Source organism: Vulpes vulpes, chromosome 11, assembly GCF_048418805.1.
Source record: "Vulpes vulpes isolate BD-2025 chromosome 11, VulVul3, whole genome shotgun sequence".
Classification (NCBI taxonomy): Eukaryota; Metazoa; Chordata; class Mammalia; order Carnivora; family Canidae; genus Vulpes; species Vulpes vulpes.
In genome coordinates, this window is record NC_132790.1 from 89,908,939 (window position 1) to 89,929,126 (window position 20,188).

The window sequence follows — 20,188 nt, forward strand, 5'->3', positions numbered from 1 at the left end:
AACACTGCTAAAATTTGACTTCAACTTTGTGTGGATGTTAGTGGTTAAAAAGCATGGGTGTAGCTTTTCCAATTGTTTTGTGCTCTAAATCTACTTTATATGCAAATCCTTGGGACACTGAAGAAATGTGCATGTCCTTACATGCTCTAAAGAAAATCTATCACCTTCAAAACTTTAATGTAGGTTTTTTAAATCAAAAACAGCACATTTTATTTTTTTTTTAATTTTTATTTATTTATGATAGTTACACAGACAGAAAGAGAGAGAGAGACAGAGACAGAGACACAGGCTCCATGCACCGGGAGCCCGACGTGGGATTCGATCCCGGGTGTCCAGGATCGCGCCCTGGGCCAAAGGCAGGCGCCAAACTGCTGCGCCACCCAGGGATCCCAAAAACAGCACATTTTAAAACTAATTTACCGTTCCTTTCTGCTTTCTCAAAATATGTGTTTATTTAAAATATTGGCAGTTTGAAGTGATTTTAATACATATAATTGCAAACTATATTTTATTCCTATCCTTTGAAGGAAATAGGTATAAAGATCATTATTAAAGTCCTTTCCAATCTTTGTGTCGGAGGAATTTTCCCTGTCTCTAGTCATACCAAATTTTGTTAGGGGCATTTCTCCCTAGTATGAGACGTTTTTCATTGTGATTTAATGGACTCATAGTGCAGTTGTAGACTAGTTGAAAAATCATGAAATCTTAACAGCAAAGCAGGTGATGAAAATAAACTCTAAAGCATTATACAGTCAATTCCTTTATTTCTAAGAAATGTAATTTGTTATATTTTCTACCCTCCCCACCCCCCGCTCTTTTTAAAAGGAGAGAGCAGGTAATATGTCATTTAAATTATATATAATATGTACATATTATTTATTTATAATATAAAAACTATTTCCCATGATTATAACTTCTATAGACTCGTAGATTTCTATAAACTATGTAAATAGAGCAAAAAGACTAAAATTCAAATTAATAAAACAAAAAGTCTCATAAATATTATTAGATGTTAAAAAAATCTGAGAGAATCTAAAGCGGGGGCTATTTTTCTACATCAGAATTCTTTTCAATCACAAGTAATCATTGAAAGCGATATTTTATTTCCCTTTCAACGTGAATGAATTTCACACCATGGTAGGAATGCTTCAGCTGAGGAATATCTATCCCTACAGTTTGTTATTTTAGAAAGATGGCAAACTTTGAACACCTCGCATCATAAGAATTTGTTAAACTCACTTTTAAGGAGCATTAAAATCTGCCTTTGATGTAAAAATTATCTTTTGGAGAAACAACTCATAGCATAAGGAACTGAATATCTACCTGGTAAAAGAAATCAATTTAGTTCTTTGGAAGTACAAACGGTGTGACTAAAGAGCATTTTTGTCACCTCTTCCTAGTTTCATTCTTTCCTCAGACATACCAGGCTGATACTGGTGTACCCATCACAGAGTTCATGCTTGAAGCTCAGTTCTACTGGGCCCTTCCTGAAAAACAGCTATTTCATTGAAAACTGGACAACCAGAGTTACTTGAAGCTCAACTGCCTGAAAAAAACTTACTCAATATGGAAAACTTAAGGAAGGAAGGAATGCAGTTAACTCAGATTCCAGGTATTCCAACTGAATGAACTGCTTCCCTCTTCTCTCTGACACCAATAAAAGAAAACCTGAAGTAAAGTTACTTGAGTGAGTATTATTTTTTTATCAAGAATATCCTTCTAGAAAAAAAAATGCCATCCCTTAAAAATGCTTGAGTAATTTTCTGATGAGCTTTAATGAAATTAAGATTTATTCTGAAAAACTAGTGATCTAGGGAACTTTAACCAAACTATTTTTTAAATCATAACCTAAAAATGATTTTCTAGCCATTTTCTTTTTCTATATGAAATGCCCCTACCATGAAAAACTCTTTGAACTGACCTCCCTGAGCAGTGCTTCTTAAACTCTCTGTGGTGAAGTGGCAATAATTAACCAATTGGTATTACTGTTATTCAAAACTATTGCCACTAATACTTGTGTAAAATACAATAAAAATGAAATGCTGGATAAATGGTATTTTTATATTATACAAATACAAGCCCAGATATTTCATTATTAGATTAAGCAGATATAAAATGATTCTGGTAAATCACTGAGGACATTCCTAAAATGTATATTCTCAGTTTTTTGTGACTTATTCCTCTCATTCTAGTATCGTCTAGCCACAGACCAGCTCAGATCTGCAGACAGCACTTTCAATAGCATTATGTTGATGGCTTTTCCTCTTAAAGTAAAGTGGTAAAAAACTTGTTGTGGAAAAAAAAAAAAAAAAAAAAAAAAAAAACAAACCTTGATGTGTTCTCCTAACTGCATTGTCCAAAGAGTACTGACACTATCCAAAATGTGTTTCAAAATATCTAAATAGCTATGAATAACTCAAGGTGTAAGTAAAGTCCCTTTCATCTTGTGAAACTTTAAAACAAAAATCTTGTAACTATTACTAAATGCTGAAATTCTTCAATAGAGGAGCAATGGAATAAGAAAAGGCTTTTGGAACTATATAACAATGCCTAAGTATGTCCCTGGTAAACTTATCCATTTGGGAGGCAGGGAGGAAGAGAAAAAGGAGGGTTGGAAATCTACGTAAGAAAATATCTTTTAAAATAGCTGTATTTTCCTAATCGGATATATGGAAAATTAGTTAAATTTAGAAAGAAAAAGAGAAAAATCTTTGGGGAGACTTTTGTACTTTTTTTCCAACAGGAAAACCAATTTCCTTACAAAAAGTTATTCATTAGAAGTAGCCAAGCTAAACTGCACATCAGTTGAAGTAATGGATCAGTTGAGTCTAAGAAAAGATTAGAGACACAACTCCCAAAAAGTATAATTTGGGCTGTAATTGAGTGAGTTAATGCTAGTTGACTCGCAAGCTCTGTGCATGTAATTTACTCTAGAGGTTACCTAAATACAGTTCTCCAAACTTCTGTGAACCTGGCACTATTACCACTGTGGGACTTTTACAGTGACATGAAGTTATACTTCCTGTGTCCCAAACAATTTCACTGTATTTATATTCATTTCTAGATCTAGCTCGGGGAGGCTTTTTGGGAAATCTCATATCCCAAGCGACTTGATGCACAAGTGAAATAATAGATATAAAAAAACAGTTCATTAAAAATTGAAAGTGGTGTATATATGTATGCATAGGTTTGTTATGTATATATATCATATATATAACATATGGTTATTATTACCCCATCTACCATAAGTCTCAAACTTTACTTGTGTATTGAGTGATTAACAAGAGAATGAATTTCAAGGAGGACACAGGTCATTGATACATTATAAAAAGCATTTGCAGAGATCTAAGAATTAGAAAAAATAAATACCATCCTCAGTTTTAACAAATATCAATGAACAGTATTGGAGAAAGTAATTCCTCTAACAGTCAGTTGTCTTATCCATAAAGTAGGACAATTTCTGTCCTTACCTATACTGTATGCTTATGAAATGCAAATGAAAACACTATATGAAGAGGATAAAAACTATGACAATAGTACATTTTGCCTATATTTCTAACATTAGAGTATCCTCTCTATATTAACAGGTCATTTTGAAATTCTTTCTTAAAGAAAATGACATTCACAATAACCACTTTCCAAATGAGTCTCCATTTATTTTCCACTCTTAGAGGATAATGTTTACCTTTTCCTACATTCTTAATTTCTCTCTGCTGGGATAAGGTTGTAATTGCATTTAGCTCTGTGAAGCACAGTGAGTAACTTGTCAAATAATCAGGTTATTGATTTCTGTAGAGGCCTTAAATTTGTAACCTAGAATAAATACCTTTTTTTGCCTCCAAATTAAAAGCAACACCCTGACAATCATGTCAGCAACTTAGCTGTATCTGTTGGAAGCCATTATTATCATAGCGATGGAGAAAATGATCTTCAGAAATGTGATTATTGAGGGACACCTGGATGGTTCAGTGGTTGAGTGTCTGTTTTTGGCTCAGGTCATGATCCTGGGGTCCTGGGATCGAGTCCTGCATCAGGCTCCCCATAGGGAGCCTGCGTCTCCTTCTGCCTATGTCTCTGCCTCTCTCTGTGTCTCTCTCATGAATAAATAAATAAAATCTTTTAAAAAAAGAGAAAAATGTGATTAATGAACCACAGTCAATTAATATAATACATATGAACATATGAACATTTCGTGAAATCTCTTATCCACTCATGACTTTATAAATAGGGTAGTTTGGACACTTAGAGAGGAGAGGCAAGACCCTTAGGAGGGCTAATATCCATTCCATAAAATAGAAGTAGTAAAGTTTAACTTGGGCAATTAAGAAACCTTTGGTCTCACAGCATCTATTCTAAGGCATTGGGAAGGAGACCACTGTATAGGTAAGGCTAACCAGAGGAAAAGTTTTCCATTAGCCATAAGAGTCCAGCTTCAGTGCTACTCTTCAGATCCCTGATACACTGATAGAGACGAAGCGTATACTAAGGCCATTGCCAAACTGGTCAACAAAGGTACTACCACCAAAACAGACCAGGTGCACTTTGGGAGTTCATGAGCCTACAAGAATTAGAGTCCTAGGTTTAAAAAAGAACTAAAAGTCTCCAGTTTTCATCCAGTATTGGACCATGCGGGACATAGAAAATATCTGGTATATCCTATTTGCTGTCAGATAAAGAGGTTACGTTAAAGATTTATAATGTCGACATTCTTTTTTTAATTAACAGACTTTCTTTCTTTCTTTCTTTCTTTCTTTCTTTCTTTCTTTCTTTCTTTCTTTCTTATTTTTGGGTAAGTTCAGATTCACACAAAGATTACATGGAAAGTATTCAGCCTCTAAATATGTACCCATATAATCTCTCACTCCCACCCTCAGTATCCCCTATTATAAGCTAATATTGATACATGATTAGTTATTAAAGTCCATAGTTCACATTAGGGTTCACTCTTTGTTTTTGTGGACACTTTTTCTTAAGAATTCTAAGCTTCTACCATAAGTTAAAATACTCAGCAGGAGTCTATGCCATAAATAAGAATATTTATGAAAATATTTTGCTAACCTCTTTAGCATTCTAAGGAAAAAATTAAAAATTGTTTTGATAAAGTGGGGAAATTTTTATTATAGGTATAAATATATATTCTTATGATGAGAAAAAATTTAATGGGGAATTAGGCTAATGAATGAACTTAATGCAATATAAAGTACATGGTAGTGGTTGGCACACAGTAAAAACTCAGTAAATGCAAGCAATTGTCATCATTATAGTTAACACTTTTAATACTTGTAGAACTTATGTAAAGAGGGGGAAGGTGATATACGGTATCCTTGGGAATCTGAGGAAAAGACCGTGTAATCTATTTTACAAACCACTGGAACAGAGATTCCAAAAAATAATCCAGTCAAAATCAGGTCAAATTAATATAGATGTTAAAATCACACTTACATATTGGAGGAAGAGAATGCAACCACAGGAAAAAGAGTCAAGAATCATATGGAAATAACAACCGTAGGTACCTATGATCCAGTAGCATTGACCTTCAAGATTACAGTTGCTCACTGAAGCTAAAACACTGATGTCATCTTTCATATGCATGATTCTGTTGATAATGTAGCCTGCCTATTGGAAACCTTTATAGCTACCTCTCATGCAGTGGGATTTAGTAAGTAAGGGTAAGATAGAGCAATAAAGCATCTCAGAACTGTAGTTAAGATTGACTTCTATTCCTTTTATTGGGGCCATTTCAATTTAATGACATCAGAATGTAATTGCTAAATCAGGTTGAGCGCCTCCCCCACTGGTAGTACTAAAGTCCCTAAACCAGAACACTGGGCTTTTCTCATTGATGGCTCTGTGTGCCTGACTGACAGTATTCTTCCAATTATCTTCTACATAATACACATACAATATTTGACCCGGACATGTGCACGGACACAGATTTACATATTAATCTTGTAGATGCAAAATAGAAAAATAATTGATTTGGTTTAGTTTCAAGGATACCTGAATAATATAGATTAAACGTAGGTTAAAATTACCTTGATTCTTATAAATCTGTCCTTACTAAATACTAAGCAAGGTATTAAACCTCTCTATCAGTTTGGGAGGATAGAATAGCAAATTCATCTAGGGCTTTTGGTAATATGCGGATTAAGATTCAGGAAGTCTGGGTTGAGACCTAAGATTACCTTTCTAATAAGCTCCAGGTGCTGCTCCTGCAGGTCAAAGGATGTAATTTAAGTTGCAATGGTGAGTGTAGCATACAAGCTCTGGAGTCAGTCACACCTTGGAAGTTATTTAAGCAATCTGAGATTCAGACTTCTAATTTTAAAAAAGGCAGTAATAGAAGTATCAATTTCTACTCGTGTTGTGAAGATTAAGTGAGATGATAAATGCAGAATGGTAAATTCAAAGCCAGGAACATAGAAAATGGACCAAAAAAAGCTAGCTTTTGTTGTAACTTTTGTTATTTCTGTTACCTTTTTGCCAGTGAAAGGATATGTATTTCTCAAATCTCATTAATTCATTGATTCACTTGGCAATACACAAACTCTTATTAACTCCTACTAAAAAAGCATAACTAAGAGATTAAGTCTACTAGGGAACATAAAACAAGGATGGAAGAGAATAGCACATGAGATCCAAACTGTATTAGATTTGATGGTCAAGTGCAGAGTGAGCTTATGGTTAAAGCCAAAAAGTGGATAATCACTCATAATGGCCTTTATTTCTCTAAATCTGTTCAATAGCCATGCCTTGTCAGTTGCATCTCCCCATCTGCTCTCAGCTCCAACCAAGTAGTCTCTGGATTTAAACAAACATCACCTCCTAATTGTTCTCTTGCATACTACCTCAACTTCCTCTCATCCATTTTTATATTCTAGTCAGAGTGACATTTTAAAAAATACATCTCCCCCATTTAGCACCCTGAAGCCTACAGAACCATGTCCAAACTCCCAAAGAAGGTATACATTCATAATCTAACTTCCCTCTCCACCATCTTTATCTCACACTGCTTCCTGTCCTTGGTCTGGTCTCCCTTGACAAAAAGGCAGGACTGAAGTTCCATCTTGCTACTAGCCTCCCACATGCTATCCTCTTCGCCTGAAAGGGCATCTCGCAGATCTTTGCCTGGCTACCTCCTTTGAAATAAATTTAAGATTTCAGGTTAGCAGTCATTTCCCCAGAAGCCTCCTCCTGGCCCCTGAGTGTGCTCCCACAGCCCCTTTTACCTATCTCGTTGTAGCTCTTACCACACCAGACCCTACCTTCAAGCAGATCCTCCAGCTCTATTTCTTTGCACCATTCACTTCTTGCTCAGACTCACTGTAGTTGTTCTTTTGCCCCCCTCAGAGACTATAAGCTCCAGGCTACCTGGAACTGGGCCATTTTCTTACTCATCATGGCTGCTCAACTGCAATACTCAGAAAACAAATTTTGAAAATGAAACCATTTATAATATTATACAATATTCTTAGGATTAAACTGAATAAAAGTTGTGCAAGACTCTTAGAGTGAAAACTTTCAATTTTTATTAAATGACTTACAGGAAACATAAAAGGGAGACACCAGATTTTAAGATCATATATATGTCAGTTCTCCTAAACTCATCTATGGATTTGATGCAATTCTAATCAAAATACCAACACGGTGAGTCAAAAAAATTAGATAAGTCTAAAATTTTACAATAAAAGAAAAACATCCAAATAGTTATGATACTTATGAAGAATAATGTAGGGAAGGAGGTAAGATTTAGCCTATTAGGTATCAAGAGTTAATTACTAAAGACAATAATAATTAAAATAGGATGGTATTGTCACAGGGCTAGAGAAATTGATCATGAAGAAGTCTGACAAAAGTAAGCATTAGTGAGGATTTGGTGCAATGGAAATGCTTATACCTGCTGGTGGGGACATCCCTTGGGAAAACAATTTGGTTGCACATTCCATTCCAAATTCATTACTTAGAAGATCTTTTACATTGGCCCCAGGGGTCTTGTACAAGAATATTCATAGACAGAAGGAACACTGTCCATAGAATAGGTACAATGTGGAATATTCACATATTTGCATATTATCTATAAAAGTGAATGAACTATAGCTGAAAACCAAAATATGGGTAGATTTTTTTTAAAAAAAGTCATGAGTGGAAAAATGTGAATGGCTTGACAACAAAGAGTACAATAATATTTTTATAAAGCTCCAAAGTACATGGAAAAACTATAAGTAAAATTGAAGATAAGGTTTACCCCTAGGGATGGGAGATCATGGAGAATAGGGAGGAATATATACAGGTAAGTTTGAGAGTTTGGATAATGTAGTTTATGGTTTGATGTCAACTCATTGGCTTCCATTTTTAAGAAATTCTTCAAGACCCCGGAAGGGTGGAATAAAATCCATGTGGCATAGTTCCTTAGCCTTATTTCTTCTTAAACTATTCAAGCAAAGTGAATAAGCTGCCAGGATCAAGCTTTTGCCCTCTCCAAAGCTACCCTCTTTTCCAGAACACCACCACCAGCCAAACGAATGTGGATGCAAACCAGGCTTGATGTGATAGCCCTTGACAAGGAAAGTGTAGCCATAGAAGAAATCCCCTCAGCAGAGATACTGTTGCATTTATAACTAATATGGCCACATTTCCACCTCTATATTCTCTGCATCACTATGGTAAAAAGAGCAACTGGAGTTCTCAACTTAAACAAAACGTCTCCATAATTGCCTGCTCTAGCTGAGCAAGGGCCAATTTTCCATTGTCCCCTAGTAGCATAAAATATTAGTGACTCATTCTCTCTACCTAATCTCCTTTGAGCTTTATATATCTATATCTTTCCATAAAAGTTTTATATCAAAATCTAGATAGAGCATTATAAGATACTTCTTAGTAAGTCACTTAAGTCATCAGGCTAGGAATTCATTATTACCACTTCCAGATTATCGGGAAGCCTAACAGAGAAAGCCAGTGAGTTAGGCTCCCTATGGTTGACTTGATTTTCCATCGTTTTCTTTTGTAGCCATGGACTTTATTCCAGGTTCTGAATCTCTCTTGCTACTGCAAGCCCTTACCTTGAAATCTCTGAAGATATTCTATAATTCCTTCCAGTGGTAGATTATTTGCAAATATGACCACAATAATTCTTCCCATCCCTGTATGCATACTCCTTTGTAATGTGGCTTCATCATATCTCTCCATCAAGAGCTGAAACCTATTTCCCCATGCCTTGAATCTTGGCTGCTCTTATGATAATCCTACCAATACATCATGGTGAAAGTGATATTATGTGACTTCTGGGACTGGACCTTAAGAAGTCTTGCATTTCTGTTCCTATGACCTTGGATTGCTGCCCTAAGACTCCTATGGGAAAAAGCCAGGGCTAGCCTCCTGGGAGATGAGAGGCTCCATAGAACAGAGCTGAGTCCCCAGATCAACTAGCCAATAGTCAGAATCAGCCACCAGACATCTGAGCGAGCTCATCCTGGACTACCTAATTCCAGTCAAGCACCAGATGACTGTGGTCACATAAGTGATGCAAGGTAAGAACCACAGAACTGCTCAACTGAGTCCAACCTAAACCATTGAGCCACAAAACTGTGAATAAAATGGTTGTTGTCTTAAGCTACTAAGTTTCGGGAGTGTTTTGTTACAAAGCAATAGATAATTGATTTATCTTTTATCCAAGGGGGGGGGGTGTGTGGTGGTGGTGGTAGTGTGTGTATGTGTATGTGTGTGTGTGTGTGTGTGTGTGTTTGTATGTGTGTGTGTGTGTAAAAACTGGGCCACATTCACTATAGCTCTTCCATCAGATTTTGGACACATTGAGAAAAATTTTTAATTCTGTGCTTGACAGTGCTGAAGAATGAAAGTGATCTGGAAAATTCCAAGACTTGACTATTTCACTTCAAAGGAATACTACAGCTAGAATCTTTTAGTAGAGATTATTTAATAATCAGACTTCTCAGTAAATTCTTTTTTTCAGAAATAGTATGTTTCAATTATTCTTATACATTTTTTCTTTCATTAGTACATTTCTTTTTTTGCCTCAACAGTTTAACTTTTTTTTTTTCCTTCTGCATGATGTTCAACATTTCTTAATTTGGAGTTAGGTTTTATACGCTTTCCTTCTTGATTCTTTCAGATTTTATTTTTTTCTGTCCTGTTCTGTCATTCTTATCACTGACATCTACGGGTCTGATAGTAGAACTAGACAGGTGACTAATGCAAAGATCCATATGGCTCTGACAACTCCTTTATCTCCAAGCTACTTCTCTGATGCTCTCCACAGTCCCCTCCATCCTACCTTTTGTTTCTTCTCGTCAAAAACTTCACTCTCCTCTCTACTGCCAGAAATACAGCCCATACATGCTGTGATATGGATATGAGAAACCACACTGCTAAGCAGCTTGGGCTATACTTGACAGATTAGAGATTATTTTTTCTTATTTGGCTGTGTCAGGGCAGCAGCATATTTATTTTTCTCTTTGACACAAGTGACAGCTATTACTGTGCCAGCTCCGAATCTAGAGAATAAATGAATGCACAGAGGAGACATGGGGCCTTCCAGTCTGACTCAACACAGCCTCCCTGAGCTCTGCTGTTTTGCAGCCTACTGAAAATGGAGTCTCAGGAAGCAGCAGCCCAGACATTGTCTCATGGGATGGTGAGAAAAACATGGTTGGGAGGGAGGGGGCAGGGGGAGAGGAAAAGGAAGAGAGAAGGTGGAGATATATATGAGAGAAGAGAAGAAAAATATAGGGCTTTGTGGTTGATAAGAATGAACCAAGGGGATACTGGCAAATACACTCTTGGCGCCTTTGCCTCCCTGCTACTGCCTGCCAAACTGAGTTGTTCTTATTAAAACGCACAAAGAGAAACAATAAAAGAATCAGTGTTTCCCAGAAATGGAAGTAAGCAGCATAATCAAGCAGAGTTTTATAAATGTTTTAAATAGCTCCTTCTATTTGTTTTTTCTTTTATTTTCTTTTTAACATAATTGATACATGCAAGAAAATACATAGAAAATATATGCAAGTTATATAAAACACCCGAAAACACACTCTAATCCATGAGCCAGAATATTACTAACAACTTCTTTCTTTTACGTGTTTCTTTCATCCCATTCTTTTCCCTCTCCCCCAGAATAACCATTTCCCTGAATTTTTGTTTTTAATTCCTCTCCTCACTACACAAATGCATTTATGCCTTCTCACCTACATGCATGCACACTTAATACTGTTTAATCTTCATCATTTATGGACATTATAAAAATCTTGCCATACTACATGTAGTCTTATGGGACTGGATTTGTTGATCTTACATTAAGTTTCTGTGATTCATCCACACTATCATAAGCAACATTACTTCATGGTTTTTTACTGCTGGGTAATATCATGTTATACAGATTTAGTTGCTCATTCTCCTTTTAGTGGAGTATGAGTTGTTTTCAAGTTTTTGCTATTGTGAACAATGCTGCTACAAATATTTTTATGCATGTCTCCTAGTGCATATGTGCAAACTGTTCCCTAAGGAAAATTCTAAGAAACAGAGTTATAAGGCATATCAATATGAACAAAGTATATAAGAATATATTTATAAATTTAAAAATTATATATTCCTAGATCTATACTTATATTTATAAAAGCTAAAAAGTAATAAAATGTAATCCTGAAGAAGAGTATCCTTTTTGCCTTATCCTATGGGATACAAAGACTTATAATGAAACTATAGCAATTAAGATAGTGAGACAGTAGTGCAGAGATGGATTACAGACCAACCAAATAAAATTGAGGGTCTAGAAAAAGAAACCACAGTACATAGTACAGGAGGCATTGTAGGTCCTGGGGAATGGCAGGACTAGACAATAAATGATGTTAAATAATTGGTTACCCATCTGAAAAAGAAAAATTGGTTTTCTATTTCATATAATATGTAAAAACATCAGTTCCAGAAAACGAACTTACTGTAAAAGGCAAAACTTCAAAAACACTTCAGAAGAAAATATGATTCTAACTCTCGGGTGGGAAGGGATTTATTAAGCAAAACATAAAAAATGCTACCCATAAAAGAAAAAATTTATAAATTTCACTCCATTAAATTTCAGAACTTCTGTTTAATAAAGCACATCATGAACAAAGTAAAAGCACAAGATCAAAGTAGGAGAAAATACTTGCAACATATATAGCTGAATATGGGTTGACACATAAAAAATATGGCAAATCAATGAAATATGAAACATATTTAAAAAGTGTGGCAAATTAATGAAAATATGATAAAACAATTTAGCAGGAAAATGGAGAAAAGAATCTGAGCAAGTATCATATGAAAATATAATCAAGTTCATTAAGAATCAAGGAACTACAAATAAAGACCACAATACAATAATTTCATTTCACACCTATTAGATTGCCAAAAAACTAAGAGGAAAAACTGATACAACTGCTTTGGAAAATGATCTGGCATTACATTGTAAAAACAAATGTTCATTTGTAGATCCTACCACCTGGCATTTCCACCCTTAGGTATATACATGGGATGGCCACAGATTCTGGGAACACAGACAAATACATAATAACTGGTTTATTGTTACTATATTATAATACATGATAAAATAATAGTATGCATATTTCCAGACTTTATGACTACCCTGAATGCAGCCTAGAGACTTCCTCAGTTCTAATTAAATATGGCAATATGTAAAATCCTTCCTGTCCCAACTACTTCTGCTCAGGCTCTTAAAAACATACTAGTTCTTTGTGTTTGTGGATAGCAATTTCCTAGAAAATCTGAATTAACAGTGAAATCTGTGCAGACCCTCTCCCATGAAAAATTCATGGGGAATTTAAAGGGGCTCACTGACTCCTTAAAGTCCTTCTGTATCATCTCAGATCCATGTTTTCTGGGTTAAGAGAGTTCTTAACTCTCTTGAATCATTCTCTTTTCAGGGCTAGAATTTAAGGAACCGAGGTATGCCTTGGCCTCCATCTAGGAACCATACCTGTTCAGGTTTTGACTCTAGACTAGAAAATGTGTTCCCCCTTCCAGGTTTAGGAATCAGCATTTTGAGAATACTAACACTCAACATACTTTATCCCAGTTAAGAATAGAATAGCAGTAATTTCACAACCAGCACCAAGGGTACTTAGGTCTAAAGGTCCCCAGGTCAGCAGGCATGATGATACCAGAAGGCAAAGCAAGAGCTTCCATGAGGCCCCTTCACTCATATGCCTGATGGACAGATGGGCAGTGTGAGGCTTAGTTTCTGTGGTGTGCATTTAAATACCCCAGTGGGAAAATCAATACTCCAGAGGAAGATAAATAATATAAACAACCTCACATTTATGAATCCAGGTTACCCAGAGACCAGCAATTCTAACCAAGTAAAATGAATTCATATCATCCCTCTAATTACCTCCATTAGGAAAAGACAGGTACCATTTCTACTTTGCAATTTTATTGCTCATTCTTAACTATTCAGATTTTTTATAATTGTCAGCCACCATGATAAATGTAAGAATGTGAAATTATTGAAGATATGGTCTGACAGATATAGTTACCAATAGTAAAACACTATAGAAATGTAAAGTATCATATTAGGAAAAGAAGCAGGATAAGGAGATTGTGTGTTTTGAAGTGAGACTGGATCTGCCATTTACTACCATTCACTTATCGTGCAATCCTGGGCAAATCTCAGCCTCAACATCCTTCCATGTCAAGTAAGGTTAATGATAGTACCTATCTCACAGAGGCATTGTGATAATAAAATGAGACAATGTCTGTAAAAAGCATAGGTCAGTGTCTGGCACATGAGATGAAATTTAAAAAGTAAGCTATTCTTAAAATTAACACCTCATTCTTCATCATTTAGATCCATATTCCTTTCTCCAAGTATTTTTGAAATTATGGAATTTTTTTTAACTCCTCACTAACAGAAAAACTAGAAAAATGTAATTTTCATTACTCTTAAAGAAGCATTCCATTGAAAATAGTAAGTTCTAAAGACAAAATGTATGTGCTGACAGGAAGCATTAGGTAGATTGTCCTTGTGATGATACATCTGTGTCATACACAAGGGTAGAGCCATAGGGCCAAAGATAAAGGAATAGTCTCCAAACGTGGAGGAGATGAACAGAGAAATATTTCAAATACATGGGTTTTATTTAAAAACAGAGATGTATCTAAGATTTTTCTTCAATGGTAAGATGGGAGGTGGTTAAATTCTTTAAGAACATAAACAAATTAAAATTAAACTTTTTCTAAAGTTTCTTTGATTTTATTGCCAGAAGTCGTATTGTTGAACTTTCTCATGAAATATAAAAGATGGTCTACATCTAATTTCTGAAATTATGTGAGGTTAATAAAACTTAACTACGAATTTCCTTCATTCAAACAGACCCAGTGACCTCAATTCCTATAAAGCATCTGAGTCCAGATCTAAAACCAACCTGTAGTTTGACTCGATCCAGTCTTTACCTACAAAAGACCACGGCCCACTAGCTCAGTTTTCATTCATGCCCCCAAATCACTCTTCATAGCCTTCACATTCTCATAAATTCCTGATGCCAGGCTTCATTGCTCTCTCTCAGCTGATTCTCCAGCATTTTAGTTTCTACACTCTCTTACGCTGCTTACGAAACCTACTTTCCAGCTTTGAATCTGATGCAATGTTCCCGCACCCACCAGGACTAATGTACCTGAAGGCATGGAAAATCCAACTACCTCATCCTTCTCCACTCAGTGACTCCCCAGAATCTACCTCCTCTGTGACATTTTTCTCAGTTCAATCTAGGGCTGCCCTGAATCTCTGCTTCTGCCCATTTCATGCAAGTATGAGTATACCTGCATAAACCCAGGCATTCCTTTTACCTCTTAAAAATGTGAATTCCTTTTGAATGGGATTCCCAAATAAAAATCTTTCATATCTGTGAGAACTCCTATGGGGCTAGTGAAGAAACGTGTGGTATGTTAGTGAATATTGACTGATGTATTCAATTTTATTTTTTAGTTTAATGTTTTACATTTTATTTTTCAGTAATGATAATGAATAGAAATAAAGCACATTTTGGGCATTAAGAATTTGACTCTGGAGCCAAACTATTTAGTTATTAATGCCAGCTCTGTTACTTACACTGTGTTCTCTCTAAACCTCAGCTGTCTCAACTGTTAAATGAGGGTAATAATAGTATCTACTTAATAGGGTGATCTTGGGGATCCCTGGGTGGCTCAATGGTTTAGCGTCTGCCTTCCACACAGGGCATGATCCTGGAGTCCTGGGATCAAGTCCCACATTGGGCTCCCTGCATGGAGCCTGCTTCTCCCTCTGCCTGTGTCTCTGCCTGTCTCTCATGAATAAGTAAATAAATCTTTTTTTAAAAAAATAGGGTTATCTTGAGGATCAAATTAAATAATCCATGTACTTTAAAAAATGGCATGCTACATATGTATCAAGCACTCAAAGAATGTTTGTTGTGTTGTTCTTACAACTATTAATTTACCAGGAAAGTATAACCAGTTATTTTCTAAGGCTTGAGTGTGTGTTTGAACAACTCCTACAATGAGAATCACTAACTTGCAAAAGTGTCAGTTTGGCCTGAATTCAAGTTTGTGTCTTTCCTTCAGAAGTTCTGAAATCGTATCTGGAGAACAATAGCATAAAAATAAATTCTTGTTTCTCATCACACAGCACCCAAAACTACTGGAGTTGCCAATACTTTCTTTACTTCTGCCCATAGGATGAATGTGAAATCACAAATCACAGCTCCTAGGGTTTGAATCCAGCAGATACTCCAATTCCTGTCCCATTTAACCTCTTTGTGTTAGACACTGTCTACCCTCCCTTTCTCTCTTCCATTGACTTCCAGACACATGTCCTGCTTATTTTCTTCCTATATCTTGGGCCCATTACTTCGTAGTCCTTTGTGGTTATCTCTTCCCGTTCTTCAGATAGTGCTGTTGCCCAGGTAACTTCCTTCCCACTCCATAAACTTGCCTCGGATTACTCCATTATCTCTCAGGATTTCAACATGTTGATGACTCCACGTCCATCTTTACTGCCACTGTCTGAGGCCAGGCCCTTATAGTTTTCAACCTGGCTTATGAAAATTACCTCTTAAATTGTCCCCTGGCTGCCATCTTTTCCCCACTTTAAAATTTCTCCTTCACACAACCGCCAGAATGACTTTTCTTAAGTATAAATCTGACCTTGTCACCCTCAAACTAAAGTTCTTTAATGGTTTCTTTTACCTTGCTGAATAAGACCTTAAAATCTTCAAACTACCTATCCCTTCTGCACTTTAATGACCCACATTAGGAAGGTGTCCTACAAGTTTTTGTTGTTCAGATTATGCCAGTTTGAACAAAGCAGAGGGTTGTAAAAGTTTTCCCAGGGCTACACTTTTATTCAAATCACTTTCCATCAAAAATCATTGACTGCAGCCTTAAAATCAGAAGAGGTTATCAGCTCCAGTAAATGAATTTTACCAAATCTCCTGAACTGAATGTTTTTAGAAAAGTCAGTTACAGACACACACACACACACACACACACACTACATTGTTGCTCCTTTTTAAAAATAGATTATAGAATTCCCATGCAAAGCATATTGCATAAAATAATATACTTAAGTATACTTACAATCAGACAAAGGAAATAGGGTAATAATGAAAACTGACTATTCCATAATTTAGCAGCATTGTCCACAAGTTTAGAAAATTTAGATCCATTATACATTTCAGATCCCATTATAGAACTGCTAATCATCAATCTTTGCTACAAACTGATGCACACTGTTGAGAGTCCAGACATTTCAGAGCCTTCTGTCAATGTATATGAACAATGTAGAGGGATGAACAGGAATTCCAAAAGAAAGAGGGGATGATGGTAAGACCTGCTGAATCAGGAGCCAAAGTCTGAATTCTGTCCTGACCATGACCATGAATATATATATATATATACATACATACATATTTCTTAAGACACCTGATTAAATTTTCAAGATGTTACCTTCTTTATCTTCAGAACAAGGGGCTTTAATTACATGAATCTCTTGCCACTTTTGAAATTTGAATATTTAGTTATGGCATACCCACAGAATAGAACAGCTCTCCTCTAAACATTCTTTGAGAAGGATAAAATCCATGCTTGCCTCTCAGCCATAGTTTAAAGACCTCTTAGGTGGCCAGACTTAATCTATATCCCTGCAAGCCTCCACCGTCAGGTACTAAAATCTTTAGCTACCTCACTGCCCCTAACTATGCTGGACATTTTCATGTAATGTGGCCTGAGTCATTCTAGGCTTGAATCAATAAAAATTTAACAGAGAATTCAACATAACCCACCCCCCACCCACTCCCCTGTCCAAGTAATGATACCTCCTTAGTTTTCTAGTGATATACATGGAATACTTCATAAGGGAAGAACTGAATAAGTGAGGAACATGTGTTTTCAGCTTCAGTTTATTACATTAGGGCTATAACAGCTGTATGCAGTAAAATGCAAGGGTAGAGTTGGCTGTATCAGACAATTTAAGACATCCACACCATCAGAGTCATAGCAGCTAAACATGTATTCTTCAGTGGAGATTTAATGTATTAGATAGGATTATAAGAGAATTGGATTGGCGTCACGATTTTGCATCATATTTTGCTTTGTGGTGAGCTGCAAGCCAGAGTCTGTATGGTTAGACTTGGGGGCTTAGCAACATAACAAATAAAATATAGTGAGAAAGAAACAAGGCTGCATTCTATAGTGTATTAACTGAAAAGCCATCCCAGCATTAAGCAGCTCTGCTGATACTTATAAATGTCTGTCTCAGGCTGTCTCTTATAAACTTCCACTTACAAAGCAAACCCTTGACATATAGCTACTATTATACTCCTGCAAATAAATACAGGTAGGGTCCTGCAAAGAAGATGAAAAAAGAACGCAGTGTGCTTACCTGCATTATTCAAGAAAAAAAAAAAAAAAAAAAGAAGGTGGGGAATGCAATGTGCTTCACATAACTCAAGCCAAATTATCCACATTCCCTAAGTCAGAGGTCCAAAACTCACAGAGCAAAGCCAGCAATCTAATTCCAGTTTGCTTTGATTTGAAGGCTTGTGTTTGTCAGAAGACACATAAGCTTTGGAATTGAGTAAGAAAAATGTGTAAAGATGTGATATACAGAAAAAGGTAGACGATTCACCCTGTCAGTGTGAGTCCAGGAAGAGTGAGATTCCTCCCACAGATCACTAGCACCCCAGCCACCTGGAACATGAGTTCTGGATGTCACTTACCCTATGACGATGCAGGAGATGGCAGTTCCCAAGAAGGCATATGTTAAAATAGATCCTAAGTTTTGAAAAAAGTGTCTCTGGGGAGAAAAGAATATTTCATATAGCACATCCATGTATTTTCTTAGTTTAACAGGAAATTTTTTAAAATGTGCACACCATGGACCCTCCCTTCCCACTCTGTTTAGGCAAGCTTCGGCTTTGGAGTCTTAGTTCCTGGTCTTACTGTACAAATAAGGCTGAACTGGTTTATACTGCAAAGGACAGAGGGTTCTCAAAGAAATGGGGGAACAAATACTTCCAGAAAACAACAGGGTAGAGATGAGAGAATGACCGCCAAAACTGGCTGGGCCTGAGGGAGAGGGTAAAGAGTCAGGGCAGCATCCATGCAGGACTCTGGAATCATTAACGGAAGACAAAGTTTTTAAAAAAATTTTGTTGTCAGTGGAACCCCTGGGCATTTTAAAAATACGGTTCTAAAAGATTTTAGTTGCCCTTGAATTACTGGATCTCTGACTTCTATTTCTGCTGAATGTAATGCAACAAAATCTTATCACCTCCAACAATTTATTTTAATGAATCGGACAGAACGATGCCCAGTATTAAGGCTGTAGGGATAAGGAAGGATGACCTGAGTAAACGCAGCCTTCTAAGTCTCCTGCAATGCTGGCTTTGGAACGCTCCCTTCCAGCTCTTTAAGTGGGAGCCCAGCAGTTGAAACTGACAGCAGCAAGAGGGAGCCTGGAGTACGTGAGAAAATCAGGTCTGTGCTGAACAAGCTGCCTGGCTGCTGGAGCCGCCAGGCCAAGGGGATGGGAGTCCCCCAGTCTCTGAGGCAGGGTGTGGGCAGCAGGAAAGCAGTGGCACTACCTCTGCCTCTCAAAATGCATACAGGCCAGAGCCTCAGTCTGTGCTCAGGGGATGCTAGCACTTAAAACTAGTCAGGGAATTACTAATCTCTGAAATGTGCACAGTCGGGTGGTACCTAAGTAATGGGAGGCTAGAGCACAGAAGCCACAAAACTGCTTTCTCTCTATGAGCATCAACAGCTAAGTAGCAGCAAAGACCTGCTACTATTGAGGTTTCACTCTGATTGATAAACCTAGTATCTATCTCAATTAACAGCTAACTCTTTGGTTACAATCATCTAGAATAATATTGTCCAATAGAAATATAATGTAAGCCATGTACGTTGTTTAAGATTTTTCTAGTAGCCCCATTAAAGTAAGTTTTAAAAAGTGAGATGAATTTTGATAATATATATCTTCTTTAACCCAATATATCCAAAACATTATCATTTCTACATGAAATCAATATCACACATAATTAGCTATTTTACATTCATTTTAAATACTAAGGCTATGAATCCGGTGCATATTTTGCACTTACAGCATGTCTTCATTCAAATTAGCCACATTTCAAGGGCTTAATAGTTGCATGTGACCAATGGCCAGTATATTGGGCAGAGCAGATTTAGAAGAATTCTAAGCATGTCTAATTTGAATCTTTAGCACATAATCTAAGATAATGATATCTTTATGAAACAAATAAACCGATAAAATAATTGTTTTTTCATTAGCACTGGTACAATTCTCTACTTATTGATAAAAGAAAAAAACAATCACTGTATATTTACCTTCTTCAGGCTGTATCCTGCATGAAATATAATTGGTGGCAGTAAAACATTGAAGAAGATTTCTGGATCAAATGTCATCTGCCAGAAAAAATAAAAGAGCAGTTAGGAAGATGCCCCTTTGGGTCACTAAAAAATGTGATTTAAAAATACAGTTATAGTCATCTCTGCTAAGTTTCTATGAGGCATATTAGCATGTTGTTAAATTACACAGGTGAAAGTAAGAAAAAATGCAAGCTTAGAAACTCATAAATGCAATACAACTGTGAAGTAATAGATTCAATGTAAAGCCTATAGT

At 36.3% G+C, this 20,188-nt stretch overlaps 1 protein-coding gene across 2 annotated transcripts in view; it reads right to left on the bottom strand.

The window, feature by feature from the left end:
- SLC9A9 (solute carrier family 9 member A9) overlaps positions 1 to 20,188 on the bottom strand; it is a 537,539-nt gene that overhangs the window by 475,114 nt on the left and 42,237 nt on the right. For both annotated transcript variants that reach the window (XR_011995298.1, XM_072727072.1), the window contains exons 3-4: positions 19,894 to 19,971; positions 18,261 to 18,337 (exon numbers count right to left, since the gene is read on the bottom strand). Coding sequence is in view for 1 of the 2 variants with exons in the window: in XM_072727072.1 (XP_072583173.1) it covers positions 18,261 to 18,337; positions 19,894 to 19,971 (155 nt within the window). In the remaining variant the exon portion in view is untranslated. The remainder of the gene's footprint in view (positions 1 to 18,260; positions 18,338 to 19,893; positions 19,972 to 20,188) is intronic.